Source organism: Plasmodium chabaudi (assembly GCF_900002335.3).
Source record: "Plasmodium chabaudi chabaudi strain AS genome assembly, chromosome: 10".
Lineage (NCBI taxonomy): Eukaryota > Apicomplexa > Aconoidasida > Haemosporida > Plasmodiidae > Plasmodium > Plasmodium chabaudi.
Genome location: NC_030110.2, coordinates 151,669 through 163,736, shown reverse-complemented (window position 1 = coordinate 163,736; position 12,068 = coordinate 151,669). Strand labels below are relative to the sequence as shown.

At 24.0% G+C, this 12,068-nt stretch overlaps 4 protein-coding genes across 4 annotated transcripts; all 4 read left to right on the top strand.

Annotated features, from left to right (window-relative positions):
- Positions 1-518: 518 nt before the first annotated feature.
- PCHAS_1003600 (ATP-dependent RNA helicase DDX51, putative) lies at positions 519-2,732 on the top strand (the record flags this gene model as incomplete). The annotated part of the gene is made up of 3 exons (XM_016798249.1): positions 519-1,626; positions 1,859-2,162; positions 2,477-2,732. 3 exons carry the CDS (start codon positions 519-521, stop codon positions 2,730-2,732), a joined length of 1,668 nt encoding a protein of 555 aa, XP_016655484.1.
- Positions 2,733-3,978: 1,246 nt separating this feature from the next.
- On the top strand, positions 3,979-5,232 carry PCHAS_1003500 (6-cysteine protein P41, putative; the record flags this gene model as incomplete). The annotated part of the gene is made up of 1 exon (XM_729108.2): positions 3,979-5,232. One exon carries the CDS (start codon positions 3,979-3,981, stop codon positions 5,230-5,232), a length of 1,254 nt encoding a protein of 417 aa, XP_734201.2.
- Positions 5,233-6,533: 1,301 nt separating this feature from the next.
- Positions 6,534-8,522, top strand: PCHAS_1003400 (conserved Plasmodium protein, unknown function; the record flags this gene model as incomplete). Its single annotated transcript, XM_737790.2, has 2 exons — positions 6,534-8,131; positions 8,414-8,522. 2 exons carry the CDS (start codon positions 6,534-6,536, stop codon positions 8,520-8,522), a joined length of 1,707 nt encoding a protein of 568 aa, XP_742883.2.
- An 853-nt stretch (positions 8,523-9,375) lies between these two features.
- Positions 9,376-12,019, top strand: PCHAS_1003300 (dipeptidyl aminopeptidase 3, putative; the record flags this gene model as incomplete). The annotated part of the gene is made up of 2 exons (XM_737789.2): positions 9,376-9,610; positions 9,807-12,019. The coding sequence occupies 2 exons, from the start codon at positions 9,376-9,378 to the stop codon at positions 12,017-12,019; spliced, it is 2,448 nt and encodes an 815-aa protein (XP_742882.2).
- Between the last annotated feature and the right edge of the window lie 49 nt (positions 12,020-12,068).

Here is a 12,068-nt window from a genome sequence, read left to right as displayed (position 1 = left end):
TAGAAGTTTTATTTCATTTGTTTAATTGGTTAAAAAATGCCAAATAAATTAATAAAATGAATAATAATATAGATTACTCATTTAAAATGTTGTCATATGTATATATGATAAATACAAATATATGCCAATGAAATGGCAACAATAGCTGCTACTATTTTTTTGGAAATGTACATAATATTCTTCATTTCGTCGTAAAACTTGCTTTAAAAAAATATTACGATATAATTTTGCAAAAAAATAAATTAAGAAAACAAAAAAAATAATAAAACACCAATAAATATAATAGATTAAAAAATAACAACGAAAAATAATAAATAAATGGGCATAATCGTGGCAATATCGAAATTGTTTATCGCCATATAAAATATTTTTTTTATTTTATTATTCATTATTCATTATTAAATATTTATGTTTTTTCTCCTTTTTTATGTGAACATTTATTGAAAAAATTTATAATTATTTGGATATTTGGCTGAATTATATTTTGATTCTTTTAAAAATACCATTCCTATAAAATAATGACAAGTAGCATATATATAGATAATGTAAAAAGGTTAATTGAAAACAGTTATGAGAAACTTGTGAATTCCGATCTTTTAAATGAAGGAAAAAATGCGATAGAAAATGACATAAATACAAAAATTAATCAAAATAGTAATAACGAGAAAAATAGTAAAGATGTGGAAAAAAGTGGCGAGGACGATGATAAAAGTGATGAATTAGAGGACAAAACAAAAGTCGAAGATATAAGGAGTACGTTAAATTCGAACTGTAGAATAATAAAAATAAATGACGATGAAATAGAGATATCAAAATGGAACTCTTTGAAAAGAAATCCAATAAATGAATATATAATAGACGCACTGATTAATATGTTTAATTTTAAAAAATTTTTACCTTGCCAAAGTTGTATATTAGAATATTCATTATTATATAAAAATGGATCAAACTCATTTTTAACTGGTGATATATATATTGAAGTCCCCACAGGATTAGGGAAAACATTATGTTATACTATAACAATATTAGATTATTTTTTATCTAAAAAGGATAATTCATTTTTTTGTTTAATATTAACAGCAACCGACGAATTGGTACAACAAATTTTAAACGTGATAACTAAATTTAATATAAAAAACTTAAAATTCCAAGATATAAATATAAATAAATTTAATTCTAGCATATATTTTGATGAGCTTGTTCATAACACTTTTGACAATTGTAATATTATGGTTACAACTGCAAATAAATTTGAATCATTATTTTATAGCAATGAGCATTTATTTAAAGATTTAAAATTTTTAATTATTGATGAAGTAGATAAAATTGTGTCTATAGATAAAACCAATATATGTAGTTTAGTTAATTCATTAACAAAAATTGTAGAAAAAAATCAAAATGCATCAAGTAATTTATATAGACCGAAATATTTTCTCCAGAAATATTTAGTATCTGCTACTTTATGTAAGGTTTCAGATAATTTAATGCCTTTAAATTTGTATAGGCCTATTTTTTTTTATTATACAATAAATAAAGCTAGAAACAACGAATTTTACTGTTATACCAAAAACACAAATAAAAAGATATATAACACAATTGCAATCATTCAAGAGATACCATATGATGGTAAAGCGCACATTTAATGAAAAAAATAATATAAATAATAAAAAATAATTTGTGATACAAACAATATATATTTACGATGCTAAATTAGTCATTTTGGCGATGCATAGTTGTGTTAATATTAACACTAGTTGTAATATTAGTATTTTCTTTATTACTATACCTGTTTTTCGCTTATTATTTCATATAATGTTACATATATATTTACGCTTTTTCGCTTTCTTTTCCTTTGCAGATTTCCTAAGTATGATGATATTTTGTAGCGACGAAAAAAGATCACACCTTCTTTTTCGATATTTAACTATATATTTCAGCTATACAAATACTGTAAAATATAAAATTATTGAATATAATCATGATTTATCATCTAAAAGAAGGAAAACGATATTAAAGGATTTTTTAAGTAATAAAATAAATATACTAATATGTAGTAATTCTATTGCACGAGGTTTAGATACGGTGAATTTAAAGTATGTTATAAATTTTGACATTCCAATGCATTATAATATATTGACGCATAGAATTGGAAGACTTTCTAGGTATAGCTGTTTATACATTTATTTCATTCACTATTATACTATATATATATTTTTTAGTGTGATTTCATATTATCACATGTATACATGTATATATGCATACCAACGGGTGTACGACTGTGGTGAAATTAAATGAAAGAACACACTACTTATATGAGACAATTTCCTAAATGCATATCAATTTTGCCAATTTTTTAGTGGGCACACATATATGCATATATATATTAACGTCTGATAATTAAAAATTTTCATATATTATATGTTTTCATGTAAGAATTAATTATACTATATATTTTTTATATTAATTGATTTTGCAGATACAATGGTCGAAAAGGAACTGTATACTATTTTATTAAACAATCTGAAAGAGGCATCATGATGAGATCAGGAAAGGAAAGAAATGTAGAAAGCATAAATAAATCATGTTTCGACAAAAAGAAGTTAAAGGCAATTAAAAGAAATATAGCTAAAATCAAGAAGTTAGTAAAGAATGTAATAAATAAAGAACAATCAAATATAATAAACCGATCCAAAGTTTATCATTACGATGATTTAATAAAGTTGAATTTGTAAATTAAAAATTTTAAGTTTAAACATGTGTATACATTTTAAAAAATTCAATTATTTATTATTTTGTTATCATTTAACTAAGGATTCATATTCTACCAAAATTTGCGAAAAAAATATATTTGTTTTATAAAATGCAAGGTTGTATATACCATTAACTGTAGCAGGTAGTTAATATATAAACAATTTCAATTTATTAGCATAAAGACATAATTTATAAAATTATTTTTATATAAAGCGTATATATATTTTTGGAAATTATTCTTTAAATTTACATAATTTTAAATATTATTCCTAAATAATTACATAATTTTTTTTTGTTTCTTAAATTTTTTTTGTAATATAAGCGACACTTCACCATCACGCTATATTTGTGAGTAGTGTGCAGGGTTTATTATGTTACATGTATTTGATTTATTATTTGTGTGCCAAAAAAAAACTATAATATAAAATTAAGCATAAAAAAGTGGAAATTTATTAATTTTTAGATATATAACAAAAAATTTACTCACAAAACGGTGCTAATATTTATTCGTTTTAATGTATGTAGATCTATTGTGTTTCCGTAAAGTTTCATTAATTGAAAATTTGGAAAAAAATTGTGTAACATATATACTATATTAAGTGTAAATTTGTACACACATATATACAAATATTATTATAAATATAGATGCATGTGCATTGAGAGGGGAAAATAGAAAAATAGTGTGCACAATAAAAAAAATTAGGAGAAAATAAATAAAAAATTGTAAAATTAATTTTTTTCGATGATCTTAGTAAATTATTTTTTGTGGTTATTGTTTTAAAAAACAAAATAAAAATTAAAAATTTTAAATGAAAACACTTATAATTATACGAAGAATAAATTTATTTAATGTTTATATTAGTTTCCAAATTAATAAAACTATTACTATTGTTACATTTTTTGTTATATATACAATTCATAAATAAACTAAAAACGTAATTGTTACTATATAGACAACATCGTTTCCACCCTATTTGTTAATATTTATTGTAATTTTTTTTATAATTAATTTATTTGAATTATTTACATTTATATATGACTTTCCACAAAATGTTTTAACACACTAATTATTACCATAATAAAAAAAATTAATTATTTACTTAATTAAATAATAATATAAAAAAACATTTATTAAAATCGAAATTAAAAAAGACAATTTATTGATTATTTTGAATTTGGTGAATTTTTGTTTTATTCGAAAATTTTGTTATTAATTTTTTTTTCAAAATGAAAGGTTTACTAATATACACATTCATTTTTCTTTTAAAACAATTGATTGTCCGTTCAGAAGAATATGTTTGCGATTTTAGGGCCAAAAATTATTTACATGACAATAAGGATATGTCATATTGTACAATTAATGCAAAACCATTTGATAAAATTACATATATATGCCCAAATAAAATAGGAGCACAATGTTTTCATAATGTAAACACATCAAATAACATCGAAACCCATTTGGAATCTTCCCAAATTCACATAAATTACTTATTATATGGATCGACAATATATAAAGATACTCTTATTGTACCTCCAACAGTTCCAAAAAGTGTTACATTCTATTGCTTTTGTCAGTTAGAAACTGATGTTCCAGAAAAAAGTTTGAAACCACCAAAATTTGAAGGAGTTGGTAATCATAATGGAAATATAACATTAGGAGAAAGTGTAAATCTCGATAATCCTATGTCAAAAGCTTTATATAAACAAAATAAATATAAAAATTTAATGGAAGAAGGAGACAGAGAGAATGGCGATGAAACTATAATTGAAATGGAACCTGAAACTGAACCTGAACCTGAACCCAAGGCTGAGGAGGAGGAGGAGACTGAGGAGAAGGCCAAAGCTAAGGAAAATAAACCCAAACCTAAGATTATTAAAGTCATATATAAGACTATTAAAGGCAATACTGTGACTAAAAAAACCAAAACTGAAGCTGTTGAACAAAAAACTGAGGAACCTAAAGAAGAAGCTGAGGCTACTAAAGAAGAACCTGCGCCTGCTAAAGTTGAGCCTGTCAAAAAAATAAAATATGGTGTAATGAAAGTTACAGTTCAAAAAGCTTCTAATGTAATAAAAGGATGTGATTTTGGTAGTAAATCTACTCAATATTTTACTAACCCATTGGCAAATAGCAAAGATGCAAATACTAAATTGTGTCAAATAAATGCAAAACCTGGAGAAATCGTTGGCTTTAAGTGTATACAAGAGACACATGGATATGTAGAACCAACTGGATGCTTCGATAATGTGTATGTTAATAATTATAATACAAGTTTAAATACTATTATTCCAGGATATACATCATATGCAAGTAAAACCGGTTCTACAACCGCTTTTTACTTAAAATTGCCTCACTTAATAAACAAAGCATATACATTTGAATGTAAATGTAGATCAAGTGATTACAGTACCGATTCTTACATTTTTCAAGTAAATGTAGAATCAGGCGAAAGTGATTTAATTAAAAAATCTTTTAATTGATATTGATGAATTTTTTTTTTTTTGTGAATAATTTTTGTAGCCTTTTATCGTTATGCACCTTATACACTTGCATATAGTAATACAAGCAATTTTTTTTCTAAATTTTTATATGAACACCAAATAAACTAACTGTAGTAGTAATATTTTTTTTGTTTATCGCTCATATTTTTAATTTTCCTAAAATGAGCACCAATAAGGAGATGGCTTATGAATTTTTCTAAGGAAAGTTTATATGCTCCATGATTATGATTACTTACGGAGCGTTTCAAGGCCTTTTATTTAAATTATAATATATATATGTTTTACTTTTTATATTAATTTATATATAATAACTCTGCATCCTTGAAGATATGAGAGCTTCATTATATTTTGGTGCATGTATGAAATAATTTATTTTCTTCTTTTTTTTAATTTGTTTATTTACAAGATTTAGTTTTTTATTTTACGGGTTATTAACCTAGTAATTATTTGTTATTGTTTTTTTGTTATGTCCTGCATTTACAATATGCATTTGCAATGGGCTCAGTTGGGTTCAAAATGTTTCGAAAATTATATTTTATTTGCCAACACATAAATTTGTATGAATATATATATGTCTTTTTTTTTATAATATTCTTATTTATTACCAAGTTTGTTGTTTTTCTGTAATTAATAGTGTGTCTTTATTTTTATTACATTTTTTGGTGCATGCATTTAAGTATATTGACAATAATTTTATGTATATGTATAGAAGACCAAAATGAATGAGGTTAGTGCATGGTGTCTTTAATTTATATTTTTCATACATGTTTGTTAATGTGCATTTTATTATATTATTGCACAAAAGTTGTTTCATGTTGTAAATGTCTTTAAATTTGACTTATTCGTGCCAGAATAAATCATATAGATCATATTTTTCTTGAGTATTTTTTTATGATTTTATATTTTCGGTGGTCTTTTTGTTTTATTTAATTAATTTTTTTTTATTTACAACATATATGGAAAAGCCTAAAAATAAATATATAAATTTGGTCCTAATATTTCCTTTATTATAATTAAATAATTTTTAGCTATTTTACACACCATTTTTTAAAAATATCAGTTTCCAAGCCTAATATTTTTGAATATTTTACTTTTTATATATTTTCTCTACAAAAATTATATATATATTAAAAAATAATAATTTGAAAGAGAAAAAAATACATCTTAAGGTGTTTATATTCCTAATTCATGAAAACTGAATGAAATAATCCAATAAAGGGGAAATAAAACAACTACTTTTAAATATAAATTAAGTATATAATTGCATATCAAAGTACAATATGAATAAATTATATGCTTGTATTTTGTTTTTAGTATGGAAAAATTTCAGTATAAGTGGAGAATTAACCAATGTGGAAAACTATGTACAGGATAAAAGTATAATTTTGCATGGATCCCAAGAAAATGGTAATAAATCGGATGAAAATTTAAAAATTGAGCAAGTGGAAAAGGATGGAAAAATCGATATTGCAAATCAATATAAAATTGACGTGCCTTTTGCAGTAAATCCAGAAGTAGAGGAGAAATTAGTTTCTAAGGATCTAGTAAATAATGAGAATCCAAATTCTACAATCGATAAGAATAATGAAAAGGTGGAAATAGATAGACCAGATGAAGAAGCGAAAAATATCGCACAAAAAGACGACGCAAAAATTGAAAAAATAGAAACCGATGACGATAATATAAGTAATGGATTTAAAGACAAAATACATGAAACCAATAGAAGAGAATTAAATATTATTAATACGATAAAAGTATCTAATAAATATGAAGATAAATTTGATAAGGTAGTAAATTTTTATTTTGATGATTCATTAGAAAAAGAGAAAATCGAAAATGAAAAAGAAGCAAATAATAGTATTATACTAAAAGAGGTTAACAAAGAAACATTATTAAATTTTAATGGTATGAAAGATGAAATTACGAAAAAAATAAATGAGCCAAATGGTGACATAATTACAAAATATGCTAATACGTTATTAAAAGATGGAGGAATGGCACTTAAATTGAATGTTAGCAAATTTTTTAATAGAATGTTTAAATTAATTGTACGCGAAAAACTTATGTATACATTGTGTTATAATGAGAAAACATCAAAAAATGGAGACACAACGAAAAATGAGGAAGAAATTTCTGAGAATGGTTCAGCAAATGGTTCTACTAGTCGGAAAATGTTGGATAAAAACTGTGGAGAAAAGTGCTTTTTATCTAGATTCAAAGATGAAATAACTTACAAAGAAGAAGATATATACAATTATTATGTTTCTTTAGAGAAATTATTAAAAAAAAGCGAAATATATATGAAGACTGATATGGTATCAAAATATTTTAAATTTTATCCCGTTGAAAAAATAAATTATAATTTTGAAAATGTAATAAATAATAATATTTTTATAGAATCAGTTAGATCTATATTGTTTGATTCGTATAAAAACGATGAAAAAAGCATTTACGCAAATTTTGCTGTTGTGATAGACTCATTATTTTCACTAATTAGAGAAGAAGCCATAATAGAAGACATACGTGTATATATAGAACGATTTTTTAAAGATATTGATTTATTAAATCAAAAGGCTTTAAGTTTTTTTAAAGATGAATTATTTAGCGAAGCTAAACAATATCAAATTCCTAATTTGACTCAAAAAAATTTTGAACATATTTTAGCAAAAATCTATTCTCGATCCGTTTTAGAAAGCATTCTAAATAAAAAAACATCACATCGTATAGGAAATAAACAGAACCGTTTTAAATCTAGTTTTCTTGATAACGGCGAAACTATACATCCTGTTGCTTCAGACAAAATAGTAATGGAAGAAAATTTACCTTCAAACGAATCTGAAAAAGATGTTTTGTGTAAATTTATTCCAATAAGAAAGAGGTAATTTCCTAGAAAACCTAGGATAAAAAAAACATTTGAATACATATATTTATTATCTTTACGAATTATGCCTAAATTGTGATGCATGCCAAAATGCCAAACCAATACTACACTGTGAACACGATCAAATTATTAGTTATAAGTGCTTAAATTTTCATTGTTGTACTATTTATTTAAACAAATTGATTTAACACGGCTTTTACTTATGAATTTTTATCAAAATGGTTACTATATTCCCCTATATATTTTGTTATATATATAATTATTTATTTGTTATTCCAGGCTAATATACGACAAACTAAACAACACAATGAAAGTAGCAGAGAATGCTATTCTAGATTATCTATTTAAGATGTTAATCCAAAAAATACACCACTATGCTATGGAATAAATTATACGATGATCCATTTTAGATGGAGTGTATAAATTTGAATACAAATAATTTCGTATATTTTACACATTTATTCATCACAAATATTCCCATGCTTTTGTGTATATTTATATTTTTTTGTTTATATTCTTTTTTCTATTTAAATGGTGTTCTAAATATCTATGCATAGATATGCATAATTTTCTTTAAAAGTTTAATTTTATATTATCTATTATGAAAAGACGGCGTGATGCCTTAAATATGTTTACTCACATATATTTATTGTTTAGTTATTTTTCGATTTATTCCCTTTTGTAGTTACAATTTTCTTACTCCCCTTTTTATACCCTATGTATAATAAATGTGAATGTATATGTGTGTTGTTGTAAAACAATTATATAACTTTATTTTCTTTGGGAAAATTGTTGTTTTGTTTGTTTTTATACTAGGTAATGTGGTAGAAATATTATGCATTTGAGTGCATATTAAAATATTAAATAAAAATGAAATTAATATGGACAATAGTATAATATTGTATATTAATAGAGAACAAAATCGCCAAAAAATTAAGGATTTTTAAATACACAAATTCTTTTCTTTGAAACCATGTTGCAACATTAATATTTAATTCCTATAAAAATTAATTAATGAAAAATGAAATATAAAAATAATTTTGCATTTACATGTATAGCCTGTCTACTAATGATGACTAATTTGTTTTGAATTAATTTTTTTTAAGTATTGAAGGGTCGTCATTTTTCGATCTATGACTGCCTTTCTTCCCGTGCCCCATATGCTTATTCGTTTTCATTATTTATTCCTGTATAAATAAATACACATCTATTTTTTTACAATACCACAAAATTATCTTGACATGATTTTAATACCTTTATTTTTTTGTATTTTTTTAAATTACATAAAATGTGACATCCCTGTTCATTGCTTGAGTAGACATGTGGAAGGTTTGTGGGAAATTAAATTGGGATTACTAAAAAATAAGCAGCTTGAAAAGAAAGACAATGAATATTCAAAAATAGGCAATGCATTAGACAAAAATTATTATGATTATGAGTGTGGATATAGGAGACCGGACGATTCGGAATATCATGGTATAGTATATGTTTTGTTGGCTTTATTTCTTCTAATTATATATTTACGTGTTTATTCACAATATTATGTTTCAATTTTATTCGAATTGGGTATCTTCCTGTATGTATAAGTTTGCATATATGTTTATTTGCCCATTTATTTATGCGGAATCCTTTATATATGGTCATATGTGCTCAATCTATTATTTCTTTTTAGATGCACTTGACCCAGAAAATGTAAAACAACGATTTGAAATTAAAGATAAAAAAATTATTGCATTTAATAAAGACAGAACTATTAACATTATTGAAAATGGTGATATTTCTCCGGAGTATAGTGGATACTGGAGAATTGTATATGACGAAGGCTTATATATTGAGATATACAATTCTAAAAATAAAAATAAAGAAATATATTTTTCCTTTTTTAAATTTGTAAAAAATGGTGAATTTTCTTACAGTTATTGCAACAACCTGATTATGGGGGTGGTTAATATGTATCAATTGAATGACAATACCGATATTGTTAAAAGTAACATGAATGTAGTAGATAATAGTGGACCAAACAATTGTAACGATAAGAGAACAAGTAATAGCATGGCTAATGATATAAATGACGATTCATCAAAATGCATGAATAAATTCGAGGAAAAGGGAACAGAAAACAATTCATCAATAAATAATAATATACCAGAAAAAGAATCAGAGGGGGGAAATGGCATCCTTAGATATGCATATGCGTTATATGGTGGATTAAAAAATGCATATTTAAATATATTAAATAAAACGATTGAAATGAAGGAGAATAAAAGCGTAGCTTTAAATAATGTTGAAGAATTATATGGAAATAATAACGATGTTAAAAATTTAATTGATTATTATAATGATAATTTTATAGACTTTAAAACAATGCCAATGAAAAGATATTGTTGGAGCGGGAAAAAATTAGACAAAAATACAGACAAAGCAACAAACAAATTTCCAAATAGGTTATCACCTCTAGATGCTAATGCAGATATAAAGAAGCATGATTATTATATTAATTTAATTGGGGATATAAAAAACAAAACACCCCTAAAAAATAATAAAGGAAAAAAGAGACAACCTAATAAGCTAAAAGGGGTAATGGATAATACACCTATTAAAAAAATAAAAGAAAATAGTTTATTTAATATGTATAGTAATCGAGATATAATATTAAAAAATTTTGATTGGTCAGATGAAAATGATGTAAAAAAACGATTCAATGGAATTAGCGTAAGAATTTTTGATGATGCTATTGATCAAAAAGATTGTGGTTCATGTTATGCTAATTCCGCTTCACGCGTAATTAATAGTAGAATAAGAATAAAATATAATTATATAAAAAAAATTGATTCATTGTCCTTTAGTAATGAGCAACTTCTTATATGCGACTTTTTTAATCAAGGTTGTAATGGTGGGTATATATATCTTTCTTTAAAATATGCTTATGAAAATTATTTATATACAAATAAATGTTTTAAAAAATATGAGGATTTATATATAAATAAAGATGATAAAAATAACTCTTTGTGTGATCGTTTTGATACCTTTAAAATATTTTTAAAAAAACAGGAAAGCGATAAAATATATATTAATAATTATCCTGAAGAAATGGAGCAAAAAAATGAAAAGACTAGAATGAATAATAATTTTGGAAATGCTCATTATAATTCAGATAATAGAAACGATAGTAATACCCATAAAAGTTTGATAAAAGATGAGAATATTAATTATGTATATAAATCAGATGATGCTGGCAAACAAGAAACAAGTGATATATCAGATGATTATCTAAATGATGATTATATATTGGTAGATAAAAATATGTACGAAAGAGAAAAATTCAAATTAGATGAACTAGACAGTTGTGATACAAAAGTTAAGGTGACAAAATATGAATACCTTGATATAGAAAATGAAGAAGATTTAAAAAAATATATTTATTATAATGGCCCTGTAGCTGCAGCGATTGAGCCATCAAAAAGCTTTATTAAATATAAAAAAGGTATACTAACAGGAAATTTTATAAAAATGAAAGACGGTGATAAATCAAATGCATATATATGGAATAAAGTTGATCATGCTGTTGTTATAGTTGGGTGGGGTGAAGACACTATAGAAAATTTAATAAAAAAAAAAACTCATTCTTATGATGAATATAAATCAAAAAATGACGATGATTTAGATGAAGACATATATGATGAGCATATTAATAGTTATATAAAAAATACTAAAGAAAAAAATAAAGTTGTAAAATATTGGAAAATTTTAAATAGTTGGGGAACAAATTGGGGATATAATGGCTACTTTTACATACTAAGAGATGAAAACTATTTTAATATACGATCGTATCTTTTGATATGTGATGTTAATTTATTTGTTAAGAATAAAAATGCTAAATTATAATTGTATTATTTTTTTTAAGGTGTGATAAAAATATTCCACTTGCACGTAT